General features: G+C 45.6%; 1 protein-coding gene across 2 annotated transcripts in view; it reads left to right on the top strand.

Moving 5' to 3' along the window:
* The window catches only part of LOC139407443 (SEC63 homolog, protein translocation regulator), a 59098-nt gene that overhangs the window by 17245 nt on the left and 22612 nt on the right, over positions 1 to 19241 (top strand). For both annotated transcript variants that reach the window (XM_071151236.1, XM_071151237.1), the window contains exons 5-9: positions 1050 to 1111; positions 2796 to 2854; positions 3094 to 3144; positions 15012 to 15120; positions 15357 to 15451. In XM_071151236.1, coding sequence (XP_071007337.1) covers positions 1050 to 1111; positions 2796 to 2854; positions 3094 to 3144; positions 15012 to 15120; positions 15357 to 15451 — 376 coding nt within the window. The remainder of the gene's footprint in view (positions 1 to 1049; positions 1112 to 2795; positions 2855 to 3093; positions 3145 to 15011; positions 15121 to 15356; positions 15452 to 19241) is intronic.

The following is a 19241-nucleotide window of genomic DNA, read 5'->3' as shown; positions in this document are numbered from 1 at the left end:
GTATTACCTCACACTGAGCAGCACTCCCCCTACTGTATTACCTCACACTGAGCAGCACTCCCCCTACTGTATTACCTCACGCTGCTCCTCCCCCTACTGTATTACCTCACACTGAGCAGCACTCCCCCTACTGTATTACCTCAGCACTCCCCCTACTGTATTACCTCAGCACTCCCCCTACTGTATTACCTCACACTGAGCAGCACTCCCCCTACTGTATTACCTCACGCTGAGCAGCACTCCCCCTACTGTATTACCTCAGCACTCCCCCTACTGTATTACCTCAGCACTCCCCCTACTGTATTACCTCAGCACTCCCCCTACTGTATTACCTCAGCACTCCCCCTACTGTATTACCTCACGCTGAGCAGCACTCCCCCTACTGTATTACCTCACGCTGAGCAGCACTCCCCCTACTGTATTACCTCAGCACTCCCCCTACCGTATTACCTCACACTGAGCAGCACTCCCCCTACTGTATTACCTCAAGCTGCTCCTCCCCCTACTGTATTACCTCACGCTGAACAGCAAATGACTTAACACTAATGTTTTTTCAAGTTAGATTTGTTGTTGCTAGCTAACAATTCTTCGTAGCTAACCGTACAAGTAGCTAGCCAGTTAGCCCTATTGACTTACTCTGGGCTTGCTATCTCCTCTAAGTAGGCAGGTAAACATGCCCATAATGATCACAGCGTCTATTTATTAACGTATCAAGATGTCAAATATTGTAGTCCGGCAACATGAGATGTGAAAAGGCAACGTTTCATTCCCGAGTCCGTTTGCTCCGGCTTCAGCTCAAATAAAATGGCTGCCATTATGATTTCAAGGACATCTGCATCACATTTCTTTCCATGCTTTCTGTTGACGCTTTCATTGACGCATGTCCAAACGTAGTATGCATTTCAGAAGGGCCCTCTATGCTCCGCCTTTGATTTGGGCCCGACCCTCCCGCGCTCCAGTTTGCGTGCTCGGAGGTAGTATGCGTTTTGAGAAACACTCAATGTGTTTGCTTCATCTCGTAACTTTCTTCCTTCCGCCCCCTCCCCCAGGCTGACCAATGACGAGTCAAGACAGAACTGGGAGACCTACGGAAACCCAGATGGGCCAAAAGGTACCGGTTCAACTCCTCAACGTTTTAATCATTTCATCGATGCTACTTCCGAAGTGTGTCTCCTTCCTCCAAAAGTTAAAAGCACTTGTTTCTTACCCTTTATTGATCTGACAGGAAATGAGTGATGTAAGACACTGCTTTTAGACTAGTGGGCACCTCCGAGGAAAGGAGCTTGCGGAGCGTCACGCCCCTCTTGGACTCTAATTCAGGTCCGCGGGTGGTTTTGACTAATACGAATAGAAATTATACTTAAAACATTTATTTTTTTAGTTTTTTTCCAAAACTGTGAAGAAATTTAAATGGACCTACGTATTTAGTCTCTTCGCTGTGTCCAGCTTGATAAGTCATTGATAAGTCTCTTCGCTGTGTCCAGCTTGATAAGTCATTGATAAGTCTCTTCGCTGTGTCCAGCTTGATAAGTCATTGGTAAGTCTCTTCGCTGTGTCCAGCTTGATAAGTCATTGGTAAGTCTCTTCGCTGTGTCCAGCTTGATAAGTCATTGATAGTCTCTTCGCTGTGTCCAGCTTGATAAGTCATTGATAAGTCTCTTCGCTGTGTCCAGCTTGATAAGTCATTGGTAAGTCTCTTCACTGTGTCCAGCTTGATAAGTCATTGGTAAGTCTCTTCGCTGTGTCCAGCTTGATAAGTCATTGATAGTCTCTTCGCTGTGTCCTGCTTGATAAGTCATTGGTAAGTCTCTTCGCTGTGTCCAGCTTGATAAGTCATTGATAGTCTCTTCGCTGTGTCCAGCTTGATAAGTCATTGATAGTCTCTTCGCTGTGTCCAGCTTGATAAGTCATTGGTAAGTCTCTTCGCTGTGTCCAGCTTGATAAGTCATTGGTAAGTCTCTTCGCTGTGTCCAGCTTGATAAGTCATTGGTAAGTCTCTTTACTGTGTCCAGCTTGATAAGTCATTGATAGTCTCTTCGCTGTGTCCAGCTTGATAAGTCATTGATAAGTCTCTTCGCTGTGTCCAGCTTGATAAGTCATTGGTAAGTCTCTTCACTGTGTCCAGCTTGATAAGTCATTGATAGTCTCTTCGCTGTGTCCAGCTTGATAAGTCATTGGTAAGTCTCTTCGCTGTGTCCAGCTTGATAAGTCATTGATAGTCTCTTCGCTGTGTCCAGCTTGATAAGTCATTGATAGTCTCTTCGCTGTGTCCAGCTTGATAAGTCATTGATAGTCTCTTCGCTGTGTCCAGCTTGATAACAGTCATCTGAATGAAAGTTAGACTGTCAGGGAGCATCAACTCCAAAAGCGATGGATAAAGGTGTAGCGGTATTTAGAAATGTTTTGCTAATTTTTACGGCGAGGAAATCATTTTGTGACCCTCGGGACCTCGTTGAAGACCGAATGTGCACCCTCCCCCCTCTGGACCTCGTTGAAGACTGAATGTGCCCCCCCCCTCCGGACCTCGTTGAAGACCGAATGTGCCCCCCCCCCTCCGGACCTCGTTGAAGACCGAATGTGCACCCCCCCCCCCCCCTCTGGACCTCGTTGAAGACCGAATGTGCACCCCCCGCTCTGGACCTCGTTGAAGACCGAATGTGCCACCCCCCTTCTGGACCTCGTTGAAGACCGAATGAGTAGTTTGAGACCCCTGATCTATTTCCATTCCATAAAAACCATCGATGTTTCATGTCTCTTCCTTTCTCCTCTTCCTCCTCCTCTTCCTCCCCCTCCAGCCACTAGTTTTGGCATCGCTCTGCCTGCGTGGATCGTAGACTCCAAGAACTCCATGCTGGTATGTATTCTTCCTGTTAGGTTTGATCCACCTGTTGTTTATACATTACTGAGTTAACAGATCTGTCTCTCGCACTCTCTCTCTCTCTCTCTCTCTCTCTCTCTCTGTCTCTCTGTCTCTCTGTCTCTCTGTCTCTCTGTCTCTCTGTCTCTCTGTCTCTCTGTCTCTCTGTCTCTCTGTCTCTGTCTCTCATGTCTCTCTCTGTCTCTCATGTCTCTCTCTGTCTCTCATGTCTCTAGGTATTGCTGGTTTATGGTCTAGCCTTCATGGTCATCCTGCCAGTTGTTGTGGTAAGAGTCCTCTGTTACCATAGAAACACAAACAGATCTACTGAGTTGCTTGGGCAATACACCGGTATACTGGTATATTTCAAAATACTGATGGTATGATTTTCAATACCGTCTCGTGGGGGGGGGGGGGGGGGGGGGGCTACGCCGCTGCTTAGAACTATAATAAATATAAGCTGTGTCGAAGGATCTCCAGCTGTGTCGAAGGATCTCCAGCTGTGTCGAAGGATCTCCAGCTGTGCAGCTGGTTTGCTAGCTAAGTGGCTAGATGCCAAGATCAGGGCTGCAGTCCAAACACAATATTTTTTTTACCCCCTCGGCCCGTGCGCCAGCCACTTTGCCTCGGGGGGGAGGGGGGGGAATCCAGTCGAAACCGGATGCAGTTTGTTTGCCATCCTAAGTGGAAGTCCCAATTCGCTGACGTTGGACCCCTCGATTTAGCTTGAGGGGTCTTTGGTCACTTGCGAGGTTGATATGACCCACAATTCAATGCAAACTGTAGTCACATGTCAAACTCTGGTGGCCGTGAAGTGGCAAATGTAATCAAGGCTGCATTTTCTGCAGGTCCGAAAAAAGTATGAAGCTAGCTGGCTAAAATCAGATAAATGGCTTAAATAAATATATACATATACATACATACTGTATACTTACATACATACTGTATACGTACATACATACTGTATACGTACATACATACTGTATACATACATACTGTATACATACATACTGTATACATACATACATACTGTATACATACATACATACTGTATACATACATACATACTGTATACATACTGTAACGGTTTTGACTTGAGGTTATTATTTATAGGGGTGCCAGGTAGGTTGTGCCTACCAGAGAAAACATTGGTTTCTCCTTTTAGTTTGGTAGGGAATGAGTCCCATCTGGTCCGTCAAGTCTACACCAATACAAAGGACTTATGTAAACGTCAGGAGGGAAACCAACTTTTCATAAACCCTTAAAACATTGAAAAGAACTTCAAAACAACTGTATTCTTTTGCGTGGGTTGTATTAGCAACATCAATGGATTACACACACATAATAATATAACACAATGAGTTCTGGTTCCTCCAGAAATGTCCTGTACCTCGGGCCTAAAAAGAGTCCAGCCCGGTAAAGGAGTTCAGTGAACTCAAGTGACTTTTGTCACGCAATGTTTGTCCGTTCATTCCGTGTAGCGTAAACCCAGTATTAAATCATACAATCAATATAACAATTTTACCACAGAACTTTAAAGCGTATCAGCTCTTACTAAGTCCTCAACTACATCTAACTACATAAATCATCACCGTATACATCATATCAAAACAAATGAAATACCGTATACAAAAAAGGTGGTAGTCAGTCGGTCAGTCAGACAATCCAATAGATCTCCAGCGGAGAAAGGCCACGAAGAATGGAGAGGTGTAGTCCACGGACGCAAAGAGTGGATCCGATCCTGGGTAAACTCTCTCAGGCTACAAAACACACGTTTAACAGCAACAAAACAACCGGAATAGAGAAGCTTCGGGAACACATCCTTAGTCACGTCTCCATCACAACCCCCTTTTGCGCAGCTGATGCTGGCTATTTAATTGGGAATTAAAGGGAAAGCACCCTATTGGAAGGAGAAGCACTGAGACGGTTCAGAATAATTCAGGGCCGTCACACACCCCCTCCCCTGGAAAAAGCCGACCATTGCCCTGGAAGGCACATCTTGTTCGGGGAAACCGAGAAAGGTCTCCTCATCACTTTCCTCTACAAAAATTTTCATGACTTTTTGGAGCTCACGCTCCTCAGCTGAGGGGTCACAGGCCTTAAGGTGTGAGACTTCTGGGTCTGGGAATCCGAGAAAAGTCTCCTCACTTTCCTCTTCAAAGATATCCAAGATCTTGCGGCGCTCAATCGCCTCCAATTCCTCAGCCGAGGGGTAACAGGCCTTAAGGCGTGAGACATGGACAACGCGCATATCTTCACCTGTGTCCTCTTTCACCACTCGGTAGTTCAAAGGGCCCATCTGCTCCACAATCCTATATGGTCCTTGCCATTTAGGAGCGAGCTTGGCAGAGAAGAATTGTTCAGCTTTCGAGTAAGGATGAGAGCGAAGCCACACCCGATCACGAAGCTGAAACTGCATGTCTCGTCTGTTCTTATCATAATTTCTCTTCTGCTTGAGTCGAGCCTGGATCATGTTCTTTGAGACAAGAGCTCTCAAGTCATGGAGATGGACTACCTGGTCATAGCAAGCAGCGTCTGGAGTAAGCTGCTGGGGCTGTAGCACCATATCCAAGGGTCCTCGGAGGGGACGACTTAGGTTCAGCTCTGCAGGTGTGACTCCAGTGGACTCTTGCACAGCAGAATTCAGGGCAAATCGAAACTCGTGAAGGTGCTTGTCCCAGTGTTTGTGCTGGGTCCCTACATAGGAAGCAATCATTGTCTTCAAGGTTCGATTTACTCTCTCAGTGAGATTGGTCTGTGGGTGATAGGCCGTGGTCAACTTCTGTCTCAGGTTCCATCTTTGGCAGGTCTCCTCAAAGAGATCAGAGACAAATTGGGAACCTCGATCAGACAGGATGTAATCAGGCACTCCCCAGCGAGTCAGGATCTCTTTCGTAAGGATGTTAGAGACGGTCCTTGCTGTGGCCTGACGCAGGGAAAAGAGTTCCACCCACTTTGAATAATAATCAACAAACACAAGCATGTACACATTCTGATTGGAGCTTCTAGGAAATGGACCCATCAAATCCACTCCTAGCATTTCCCAAGGTCGGGTAACCACCGTTTGCTGCAACTTGCCAGCAGGTTTTCTACCTTCTGGTTTGTACATTTGACAAACCTGACAGTTTCGGATGTGTGACTTCACATCCATGCTCAGATGTGGCCAGTACAGTAACGCTTGCAACAGCTTGTAGGTTTTGAACCTGCCCAAATGACCAGCTAATGGGTCTTCATGGAAATGTTGAAGCAGTTGTAGGCGTAGAGTTTCAGGTATGTACAATTGGTAGAGGGTTCTGTGAGGTAGTTGTACAACACGGTAGACTTTGTCTTCCATGATGGTCAGCTTTGTGGTAGGATTGACCATCTTTTCTCCATCTTCCAGGATAGTCTGGTACAAAGCCTGTACTTCTGGATCATCCTGTTGGGCTTTCCATATGGTCTCATCAGAGATGGGAAAGTCTGTTTTGGGCGAGTCTCGACTGCTTGACAGGACAGTAGCACATGTAAAATGAGGGCCACCGTTATCACAAGCAGGAGCCCTGGATAAGGCATCTGGAACAGTGTTGTATTTTCCTTTCCTGTATTCTACTGCAAAGGTGAACTCTTGCAACCGTAGAGCCCATCTTATGAGTCTGGTGCTTGGTTTGTTGGTCTTGAACACCCACACAAGGGAGGAATGGTCAGTGACCACAGTGAAGTGTCTTCCCTCCAGGTAGTACCTCCACTTTTCCAAAGCCCAGACAACTGCAAGGCACTCTTGCTCGGTTGTGGAGTAGTTCCGTTCTGCTCCATTCAATGTCCGACTGGCGAACGCTAGCACTTCTTCAGTGCCAAGTCCAGTCTGTTGGACTAGGACAGCACCAAGTCCAACACCACTTGCATCAGTGTAAACAACAAAAGGGGAATCAAAGTTGGGATGACCTAAAATGGGAGGTGTGACGAGGTGTCGTTTCAGGGTTTCAAAGGAGGTCTGGCACTCTGCCGTCCATAGGAATTTCACTCCTTTTCGCTTCAACGCGTTGAGGGGTTCTGCCACCTGGGAGAAGTTCGACACAAACCGATGGTACCATCCAGCCATCCCAAGGAACCGTTGAAGGGCCTTGAGTGTGGTTGGCACAGGAAAATCTTGTACTGCCTTGGTCTTTTCAGGATCCACATGAATGCCGTCGAAAGACACAATATGGCCAAGGAACTTCAGGGAAGTTTGGCAGAAGTTGCTCTTCTTCATATTCACGGTCAGACCAGCTTCTCTTAGCTTGTCCAACACTGCTTGAAGATCTTGAAAGTGTTGTTCTCTGTTCTGGGAGTAGATAATTATATCGTCCAGGTAGACGAAACAGATCTTCCCTTTGAGCTCACCTAACGCAATCTCCATCAGTCTTTGGAAAGTGGCAGGTGCATTCTTTAATCCAAAAGGCATCACCTTAAAGGAAAACAAGCCCTCAGCACAGACAAAAGCAGTCTTGTCCTTGCTTTCCTGGTCCATCTCAACTTGCCAATAACCACTATTGAGGTCAAGGGTAGTGAACACAACAGCGCCAGACAATGACTCCAGGATCTCGTGGATGGTAGGAAGAGGATAGGCATCAGTCTGGGAAACATTGTTGGTCTTCCTATAGTCCACACAAAATCTAAGACCACCAGTCTTTTTTGGGATGAGGAGGAACGTTCTATTATATCTTGTGTTAACATATCATTAATGAGTCCCTTTTGGATGATTAGCTTCGCTGGGGACAAACGATATGGCTTTTGCTTGATCGGCATTTCCTGTGTAAGGAATATTTTGTGCTTCAGGAGCCCGGTGCGTCCTAGCCTTGAAGTACATACATCAGCATTATTCTGCAGCTGTCCCAACAGCCTTAACTCCTCTGGATGTTTCAGCTGAGCTCTTCTCACAGCCTGTAAAAGCAGATCGTCAGAAGGATTATCAAGAGTTAGTGGTAACGGAGCAACGGCAGAGAAGACTGCCACATTTGAACCCCAATCATGTAACTTCGTAGCTTCTGATTGGAAGAAATGCTTCTTGCTCGGATTGTATGGAAACCAGTAGCAATTGTGTGCGATATCAATCTGGACACCACTGAAGTACATGAAATCAATTCCCAACACGACAGGAAAAGCAAGGTTCTTGGTTTGTAGGATAACCGAAGGAATCATATAGGAGCGGTTACACAGGCGGAACTCTACCTCACTCCATCCAAGTGGTCGTTTAGCCTCACCATCAGCCAGATAGAGTGGACCTTCTGTCCACGGCTTCAAGTTGTATTGCGGAACTTTAACCTCCTTCCACAGTTTCTCATTGAGCAGTGTGTAGGATGACCCGGTGTCCAGGATGGCTCTTCCTGTCCATGGGCCTATGGACAGGGGTAACACCAGTTGGTGCGGTAGGAACTGAAAGGAAGGGGATGTCGATGGGGGGGCGTAGGCAGTGACTCTTGGGATTTCAGCTCTGGTTAAAGCACCCAGAGAAGGATGGTCATTCCTGCGAAGAGAGTTAGGTGTGTTGGCCTGTCGTGATTTGTGGTTTCTGGAAGGGTTTTCTTGATACGGTCTTGGACATGTAGCTGAAGAATGTCCCTTTTGGTTACATCTCCAACAGAACATGAGAGGGGTCTTGGCTGGAGACTCTAGCTGTTGTTGATGGTCTGTCTTGGGTAACTGTTTGGGTGTCTGTTTCTTTCTCTGGTCATATTGCTGTTGGCATTCTCTGTCCTTCTCAAACTGCTGTCCCAAGCGAACCAGTCCATCGACAGTGGTGACTCGTTCTCGGAGTTGACTGGCTAGTAGTGGGTTGATGTTCTTCAAAATCAATTTAATGACCTCTTCCTCCTCAATGCCAGGTTTCCACCTTCTGCACAGGGAGTGGTAACCGTATGCAAAGTCACGGATACCCTCTTTCTCGCTTTGCACTCGATTCCTGACTCTGTCTGCCAGCTCATCTGTGTAGTCCTCAGACAGAAATGCAGAGGAAAAGTTGGCCTCAAAGTCAGCCCAGGAGGTAGTGGTGAGACGTGCCACATCCCACCAGTCTCGAGCTGTCCCATGCAACACATTCCTCAATGTGGCAAGGAGTTCTTCGTCAGCCAGGGGATTGAGGGCAAGAAAGTCACGACATCTTTCTAGGTACATTAGCGGATCAGGACTGTCATCTTTTTTCCCAAAGGTGGGAAATTGCAATTTAATGGGCATCGCCCCCACATGACGTCTACTCAATTCACCATGAACAAACGAGCTAGGAGGGATTGAGGAAGTAGAGGGGGAGGGCGTTATCGGACAATGAAAATGAACACCAGGATGCATGGTGGATTGCATCCTGCAAGGGGTGGCTGTAGCATGGCCTTGTCTTGGCTCTTCAGAGGTGCCAGCTTGGCCCTCAGTGGTCTGAACAGAAGTGGACACCAGAGAAACTCTGTGTAAGGAGTTGTGCCTAATGGAGGCCATGTCCACAGACACGTCATCCAACATTTTAACACAATTAGAGAGCTCTGTTTGCAAGTAGTCTACAGTGTTAACCATGGGAGAAAAAACAGAATTAACGTCCTTGAGGACCTCAGTGTGATGATGTTGCAGGCGCCATTGGAGAGTGGCAGTGAGTTGGTTTCGTTGGTAGTCAAACTGCCTGTCCATGGCACCAGTAATTTCCCGTCTTCCACTCTCACTGAGCTCTGTCAGCGTGTGGGTTAGAGTGCTCAGTGAGTTTCTGAATTCCATGGCACTCTGTTGTTGCTCTTCACTCAGACATTTGAATTTATGGTGGATAAGAGTTTGGAGATGTTGTTGAGTCCGACGAATATCAAGGATGTCACCTTGAAGTTGTAAGACTCCCACCTCTGGAGATAAACCAGACAATGGAAGAAGGTTGGGTGTCAGAGGGAGGGCTAGCTCAGTACTTCCACACAGATCCATGTCAATAAGTGAGTAACTGGTTAGACCTCCTGTGGCCTGTGGTTCAGACCGAGCATTCAGATTCCCAGGGCTCTGGCCCAAATCAACTCCAGTATCTCCATTCACATTATGATTTGTATTGTCAGCTTGATGGTCAGAATGGCCCTGTATATTCCCATTGACAGGTATGACATGGATGAGCACATTATCTTGGGGTGGATCCATTGTTTTAATTCCACACAAAATATTTGCTTTGGTTAGTTCTCAATGTTGAGCTGTCCCATCTGGGGTGCCATTTTTTATGTAACGGTTTTGACTTGAGGTTATTATTTATAGGGGTGCCAGGTAGGTTGTGCCTACCAGAGAAAACATTGGTTTCTCCTTTTAGTTTGGGAGGGAATGAGTCCCATCTGGTCCGTCAAGTCTACACCAATACAAAGGACTTATGTAAACGTCAGGAGGGAAACCAACTTTTCATAAACCCTTAAAACATTGAAAAGAACTTCAAAACAACTGTATTCTTTTGCGTGGGTTGTATTAGCAACATCAATGGATTACACACACATAATAATATAACACAATGAGTTCTGGTTCCTCCAGAAATGTCCTGTACCTCTGGACTAAAAAGAGTCCAGCCCGGTAAAGGAGTTCAGTGAACTCAAGTGACTTTTGTCACGCAATGTTTGTCCGTTCATTCCGTGTAGCGTAAACCCAGTATTAAATCATACAATCAATATAGCAATTTTACCACAGAACTTTAAAGCGTATCAGCTCTTACTAAGTCCTCAACTACATCTAACTACATAAATCATCACCGTATACATCATATCAAAACAAATGAAATACCGTATACAAAAAAGGTGGTAGTCAGTCGGTCAGTCAGACAATCCAATAGATCTCCAGCGGAGAAAGGCCACGAAGAATGGAGAGGTGTAGTCCACGGACGCAAAGAGTGGATCCGATCCTGGGTAAACTCTCTCAGGCTACAAAACACACGTTTAACAGCAACAAAACAACCGGAATAGAGAAGCTTCGGGAACACATCCTTAGTCACGTCTCCATCACAACCCCCTTTTGCGCAGCTGATGCTGGCTATTTAATTGGGAATTAAAGGGAAAGCACCCTATTGGAAGGAGAAGCACTGAGACGGTTCAGAATAATTCAGGGCCGTCACAATACATACTGTATACGTACATACATACTGTATACATACATACATACATACATACATACATACTGTATACATACATACATACTGTATACATACATACATACATACATACTGTATATGTACATACATACTGTATACATACATACATACTGTATACATACATACGTACATACGTACGTACATACATACATACATACATACATACATACTGTATACATACATACATACTGTATACATACATACATACATACTGTATTTTTTTATTTTATTTTATTTCACCTTTATTTAACCAGGTAGACTAGTTGAGAACACCTTTATTTAACCAGGTAGGCTAGTTGAGAACACCTTTATTTAACCAGGTAGGCCAGTTGAGAACACCTTTATTTAACCAGGTAGGCCAGTTGAGAACACCTTTATTTAACCAGGTAGGCCAGTTGAGAACACCTTTATTTAACCAGGTAGGCCAGTTGAGAACACCTTTATTTAACCAGGTAGGCCAGTTGAGAACACCTTTATTTAACCAGGTAGGCCAGTTGAGAACAGCTTTATTTAACCAGGTAGGCTAGTTGAGAACACCTTTATTTAACCAGGTAGGCTAGTTGAGAACAGCTTTATTTAACCAGGTAGGCTAGTTGAGAACACCTTTATTTAACCAGGTAGGCCAGTTGAGAACACCTTTATTTAACCAGGTAGGCTAGTTGAGAACACCTTTATTTAACCAGGTAGGCCAGTTGAGAACAACTTTATTTAACCTGGTAGGCCAGTTGAGAACACCTTTATTTAACCAGGTAGGCCAGTTGAGAACACCTTTATTTAACCAGGTAGGCTAGTTGAGAACACCTTTATTTAACCAGGTAGGCCAGTTGAGAACAAGTTGTCATTTACAATTGCGACCTGGCCAAGATAAAGCAAAGCAGTTCAACACAAACAACAACACAGAGTTACACATGGAGTAAAACAAACATACAGTCAATAATACAGTATAAACAAGTCTATATACGATGTGAGCAAATGAGGTGAGATAAGGTAAAGGCAAAAAGGCCATGGTGGCAAAGTAGATACAATATAGCAAGTAAAACACTGGAATGGTAGATTTGCAATGGAAGAATGTGCAAAGTAGAAATAAAAATAATGGGGTGCAAAGGAGCAAAATAAATAAATAAATTAAATACAGTAGGGAAAGAGGTAGTTGTTTGGGCTAAATTATAGGTGGGCTATGTACAGGTGCAGTAATCTGTGAGCTGCTCTGACAGTTGGTGCTTAAAGCTAGTGAGGGAGATAAGTGTTTCCAGTTTCAGAGATTTTTGTAGTTCGTTCCAGTCATTGGCAGCAGAGAACTGGAAGGAGAGGCGGCCAAAGAAAGAATTGGTTTTGGGGGTGACTAGAGAGATATACCTGCTGGAGCGTGTGCTACAGGTGGGAGATGCAATGGTGACCAGCGAGCTGAGATAAGGGGGGACTTTACCTAGCAGGGTCTTGTAGATGACATGGAGCCAGTGGGTTTGGCGACGAGTATGAAGCGAGGGCCAGCCAACGAGAGCGTACAGGTCGCAATGGTGGGTAGTATATGGGCTTTGGTGACAAAACGGATTGCACTGTGATAGACTGCATCCAATTTGTTGAGTAGGGTATTGGAGGCTATTTTGTAAATGACATCGCCAAAGTCGAGGATTGGTAGGATGGTCAGTTTTACAAGGGTATGTTTGGCAGCATGAGTGAAGGATGCTTTGTTGCGAAATAGGAAGCCAATTCTAGATTTAACTTTGGATTGGAGATGTTTGATATGTGTCTGGAAGGAGAGTTTACAGTCTAACCAGACACCTAAGTATTTGTAGTTGTCCACGTATTCTAAGTCATATACATACATATACATATACATCATAATACATACTGTATACATACATACATACACACACACATACTGTATACATACATACATACATACATAAAACGTTGCTAGATTCATAAACATATTTTTTTGCAATTCTGAAATGTATTGGAATAAATGACCAAATTATAAAACTAGCTAGCCAGTAATGGGTAACTGTAGCTAGCTACCTGACAGGAGTGCTGGCTAGATACGTTAGCTTACTAGTTACATTAATACTGTAGCTAGCTACCTGACAGGAGTGGTGGCTAGATACTTTAGCTTACTAGTTACATTAATACTGTAGCTAGCTACCTGACAGGAGTGGTGGCTAGATACGTTAGCTTACTAGTTACATTAATACTGTAGCTAGCTACCTGACAGGAGTGGTGGCTAGATACGTTAGCTTACTAGTTACATTAATACTGTAGCTAGCTACCTGACAGGAGTGGTGGCTAGATACGTTAGCTTACTAGTTACATTAATAGCTTTAGGTTGGTTGTTTTTAATCTCAACTTCAGATTTCCACCAAGGACGTTGCCTCTCCAAACATCACTCTCCCTCGCTTGGGCAAGGGACATTTTAAGGTACACTTGGATGTGACGATGTAAACATCATCCAAGGGCTGAGGGGTGTTAGGGCTGAGGGGTGTTAGGGCTGAGGGGTGTTAGGGCTGAGGGGTGTTAGGGCTGAGGGTTGTTAGGGCCGAGGGGTGTCAGGGCCGAGGGGTGTCAGGGCCGAGGGGTGTCAGGGCCGAGGGGTGTCAGGGCCGAGGGGTGTCAGGGCCGAGGGGTGTCAGGGCCGAGGGGTGTCAGGGCCGAGGGGTGTCAGGGCCGAGGGGTGTCAGGGCCGAGGGGTGTATACTTTGAGTTTGAAACGCAGCCCAAGGTTCTTGATTACAGCAGAGATGTTCAACCCCCATTCGTGGATCAAAATCCCTGCTGCCTAACTTGTTTTGTGCATCTCCCCAAAAAAGAAAGCTTGGTGCTAAAGGAGCTCCTTAAACTTGACCCCAAAAAAACATCTGTGTCAGATCGATTAGACCCTTTCTTCCTTAACAGCCACAGTGTCCGATTTCAAAGAGGATTTACAGCGAAAGCACCACAAACGATTGTTAGGTCACCACCAAGCCACAGAAACACACAGCCATTTTTCCAGCCAAAGAGAGGAGTCACAAAAAGCAGAAATAGAGATAAAATGAATCACTAACCTTTGATGATCTTCATCAGATGACACTCATAGGACTTCATGTTACACAATACATGTATGTTTTGTTTGATAAAGTTCATATTTATATAAAACAAATCTGAGTTTACATTATGCGTTGTTAAGTAGTTCTAAAGCATGTGGTGATTTTGCAGAGAGCCACATCAATTTACAGAAATACTCGTAATAAACATTGATAAAGATACAACTATTATACATGGAACTTTAGATAAACTTCTCCTTAACCTCTCTGCGCACCGATCCCATACGGTCACATATGGTGATCGCTACATAAATAGTCATATTAAACATTCATGAAAATACAAGTGTCTCACATGTTTCGAAAGCCTCGAATCTTGCTAATCCAACTGCATTGTCAGATTTAAAAAATGATTTACTGCGAAAGAATACGATGCGATTATCTGAGCATAGAGCCCCATAAAAAAACAACTATTTCAACCAGCACAGGGATAACAAAATCACATACTGCATTAAAATAAATAGTTTGCCTTTGACGATCTTCGTCTGTTTGCAATCCCAATGCTCATTGTTACACAATATATGATCTTTTGTTTGATAAAATCCGTTTTTATAGCCTAACACGAAACATTTTGTGAACCGCTTGTGTCGTGAATTCCGTCTCATTCCATTTTCGACGACACATTCCAGGTAAATAACCCACACAGAACGTGACTTCTCCAGTCATGTTTGGTTTCACTGCAATCAACTGGTTTGTTTGTAACACAACCAAACATGATGGGCCATTTCGCGGGACGTATTGACTGAAAGAAACCGATTTTGAAGACAACAAGTAATGACATCACTGTGCACCAATGATATGACCTCTGATTCGTTGATTGACTGTATTTTAACGGAAATCGTATGAAAATCTGAGTACCTCCCAACAACTAAACCAATGGGACGGAACCGGTATGAACTACTGGAAACCTCCCAAACCTTGTCTCTGCTCTTCCCTCTATAGTTCCCTCAATCTTTCTTCAACTCCCTGCTCTTCTCCCCCTCAGGGTACGTGGTGGTATCGGTCTATACGTTACAGTGGTGACCAGATTCTAATCAACACGACACAACTCTTCATGCACTTCATGTACAAGACGCCCAACATGAACATGAAACGTGAGTTAACGAACCTGACCGCAGTTTTAAAGTGGTACTTCACCCAAATTGATAGAAATGACACATTTTGTTTCCTTGCCATGTAATCCGTCTATGGACCACGTATGACAGCAACCCATGCTTTGGCTTAGGTTGCCTGGCCGCTGTTTCCAAAATGCTAACTTTCTAGCATTTTGTGGCACAACTCGAATTAGTCAATGGTACTGATATTAGTATTGTTCACTCTTCATGTGTAGGGTTATCCATGGTGTTGACGGCTGCGTTTGAGTTTGACCCTCGCAGCAACAAAGAGGCCACCATACGACCCACGGACAACATCCAAGTACCACAGGTAAAATAGTGACTGTCGTTCTGTCTGCCTGCCTGTCGTTCTGTCTGCCTGCCTGTCGTTCTGTCTGCCTGCCTGTCGTTCTGTCTGCCTGCCTGTCGTTCTGTCTGCCTGCCTGTCGTTCTGTCTGCCTGCCTGTCGTTCTGCCTGCCTGTCGTTCTGTCTGCCTGTCGTTCTGCCTGCCTGTCGTTCTGCCTGCCTGTCGTTCTGCCTGCCTGCCTGCCTGTCGTTCTGTCTGCCTGCCTGCCTGTCGTTCTGCCTGCCTGCCTGCCTGTCGTTCTGTCTGCCTGCCTGCCTGTCGTTCTGTCTGCCTGCCTGCCTGTCGTTCTGTCTGCCTGCCTGCCTGTCGTTCTGTCTGCCTGCCTGCCTGTCGTTCTGTCTGCCTCCCTGCCTGTCGTTCTGTCTGCCTCCCTGCCTGTCGTTCCGTCTGCCTGCCTGTCGTTCCGTCTGCCTGCCTGCCTGTCGTTCCGTCTGCCTGCCTGCCTGTCGTTCCGTCTGCCTGCCTGCCTGTCGTTCCGTCTGCCTGCCTGCCTGTCGTTCCGTCTGCCTGCCTGCCTGTCGTTCCGTCTGCCTGCCTGCCTGTCGTTCCGTCTGCCTGCCTGCCTGCCTGTCGTTCCGCCTGCCTGCCTGCCTGTCGTTCCGCCTGCCTGCCTGCCTGTCTGCCTGCCTGCCTGCCTGTCTGCCTGCCTGTCGTTCTGTCTGCCTGCCTGTCGTTCTGTCTGCCTGCCTGTCGTTCTGTCTGCCTGCCTGTCGTTCTGTCTGCCTGCCTGTCGTTCTGTCTGCCTGCCTGTCGTTCTGTCTGCCTGCCTGTCGTTCTGTCTGCCTGCCTGTCGTTCTGTCTGCCTGCCTGTCGTTCTGTCTGTCTGCCTGCCTGTCGTTCTGTCTGTCTGCCTGCCTGTCGTTCTGTCTGCCTGCCTGTCGTTCCGTCTGCCTGCCTGTCGTTCCGTCTGCCTGCCTGTCGTTCCGTCTGCCTGCCTGCCTGTCGTTCCGCCTGCCTGCCTGCCTGTCGTTCCGTCTGCCTGCCTGCCTGTCGTTCTGTCTCAGGGATGCAAATTAGTCACCTTTCGTTGAAATTCACAGTTGAATCCAAAATACAGTGCCTTGCGAAAGTATTTGGCCCCCTTGAACTTTGCGACCTTTTGCCACATTTCAGGCTTCAAACATAAAGATATAAAACTGTATTTTTTTGTGAAGAATCAACAACAAGTGGGACACAATCATGAAGTGGAACGACATTTATTGGATATTTCAAACTTTTTTAACAAATCAAAAACTGAAAAATTGGGCGTGCAAAATTATTCAGCCCCCTTAAGTTAATACTTTGTAGCGCCACCTTTTGCTGCGATTACAGCTGTAAGTCGCTTGGGGTATGTCTCTATCAGTTTTGCACATCGAGAGACTGAATTTTTTTCCCATTCCTCCCTGCAAAACAGCTCGAGCTCAGTGAGGTTGTATGGAGAGCATTTGTGAACGGCAGTTTTCAGTTCTTTCCACAGATTCTCGATTGGATTCAGGTCTGGACTTTGACTTGGCCATTCTAACACCTGGATATGTTTATTTTTGAACCATTCCATTGTAGATTTTGCTTTATGTTTTGGATCATTGTCTTGTTGGAAGACAAATCTCCGTCCCAGTCTCAGGTCTTTTGCAGACTCCATCAGGTTTTCTTCCAGAATGGTCCTGTATTTGGCTCCATCCATCTTCCCATCAATTTTAACCATCTTCCCTGTCCCTGCTGAAGAAAAGCAGGCCCAAACCATGATGCTGCCACCACCATGTTTGACAGTGGGGATGGTGTGTTCAGCTGTGTTGCTTTTACGCCAAACATAACGTTTTGCATTGTTGCCAAAAAGTTCAATTTTGGTTTCATCTGACCAGAGCACCTTCTTCCACATGTTTGGTGTGTCTCCCAGGTGGCTTGTGGCAAACTTTAAACGACACTTTTTATGGATATCTTTAAGAAATGGCTTTCTTCTTGCCACTCTTCCATAAAGGCCAGATTTGTGCAATATACGACTGATTGTTGTCCTATGGACAGAGTCTCCCACCTCAGCTGTAGATCTCTGCAGTTCATCCAGAGTGATCATGGGCCTCTTGGCTGCATCTCTGATCAGTCTTCTCCTTGTATGAGCTGAAAGTTTAGAGGGACGGCCAGGTCTTGGTAGATTTGCAGTGGTCTGATACTCCTTCCATTTCAATATTATCGCTTGCACAGTGCTCCTTGGGATGTTTAAAGCTTGGGAAATCTTTTTGTATCCAAATCCGGCTTTAAACTTCTTCACAACAGTATCTCGGACCTGCCTGGTGTGTTCCTTGTTCTTCATGATGCTCTCTGCGCTTTTAACGGACCTCTGAGACTATCACAGTGCAGGTGCATTTATACGGAGACTTGATTATACACAGGTGGATTGTATTTATCATCATTAGTCATTTAGGTCAACATTGGATCATTCAGAGATCCTCACTGAACTTCTGGAGAGAGTTTGCTGCACTGAAAGTAAAGGGGCTGAATAATTTTGCACGCCCAATTTTTCAGTTTTTGATTTGTTAAAAAAGTTTGAAATATCCAATAAATGTCGTTCCACTTCATGATTGTGTCCCACTTGTTGTTGATTTTTCACAAAAAAATACAGTTTTATATCTTTGTTTGAAGCCTGAAATGTGGCAAAAGGTCGCAAAGTTCAAGGGGGCCGAATACTTTCGCAAGGCACTGTAAGTGACCTACGTGATTAGTGTAGATCCGATGAGAGAAGTTTTTTTGGGGGGGAGGGGCTTTGGATCAGACTACTGATTGTTATTGGGAGGGGGGGGGGGGGGGGGGACTTTGGATCAGACTACTGGCTGTTCTATTATACAGGCTGTCATGGCAACAAGCGTTCTATTATAAAGGCTGTCATGGCAAAAAGCATTCTATTATACAGGCTGTCATGGCAACAAGCGTTCTATTATAAAGGCTGTCTTGGTAACAAGCGTTCTAGTATAAAGGCTGTCATGGTAACAAGCGTTCTGTTATACAGGCTGTCATGGCAACAAGCGTTCTATTATAAAGGCTGTCATGGTAACAAGCGTTCTATTATAAAGGCTGTCATGGCAACAAGTGTTCTATTATAAAGGCTGTCATGGCAACAAGTGTTCTATTATAAAGGCTGTCATGGTAACTGTAATATTAGTGGATTGTTTTTTTAAGACTTGAATTTCATTTGCAGTAAAGTCTAGTCAACAAATAACATTGGATTTCTTTGTTTTTTAGCTGTGAATTAGGTTCACATGAACCACTTCATTTGACACACAGAGACTGATCATATAGGTCATATTGTGTTGTTTAATTAGTTAAAACCTGCATTCTCTCTGCAGGGATTTATTCCATGTTTCAGTGCAACAACAAAGACTGTCACCTTTTTGGTCCCTCACCAGTTTGCATCCCTGCTGTCGACCTGTCTGTCTACGTGTCGGTCTCTCTCTCTCTCTGCCTCTGTGTGGGTCTCTCTCTCTCTCCCTCTCTCTCTGCCTCTGTGTGTGGGTCTCTCTCTCCCTCTCTCTCTGCCTCTGTGTGTGGGTCTCTCTCTCTCTGCCTCTGTGTGTGGATCTCTCTCTCTCTCGGCCTCTGTGGGTCTCTCTCTCTCTCTCTCTCTCTCTCTCTCTCTCTGCCTCTGTGTGTGGGTCTCTCCCTCCCTCTCTCTCTGCCTCTGTGTGTGGGTCTCTCTCTCTCTGCCTCTGTGTGTGGCTCTCTCTCTCTGCCTCTGTGTGTGGGTCTCTCTCTCTCTGCCTCTGTGTGTGGGTCTCTTCTCGGTGT

Source organism: Oncorhynchus clarkii, chromosome 4, assembly GCF_045791955.1.
Source record: "Oncorhynchus clarkii lewisi isolate Uvic-CL-2024 chromosome 4, UVic_Ocla_1.0, whole genome shotgun sequence".
Classification (NCBI taxonomy): domain Eukaryota; kingdom Metazoa; phylum Chordata; class Actinopteri; order Salmoniformes; family Salmonidae; genus Oncorhynchus; species Oncorhynchus clarkii.
Note: the sequence above shows the minus strand (reverse complement) of the source record. Positions and strands in the feature narration are given on the sequence as shown.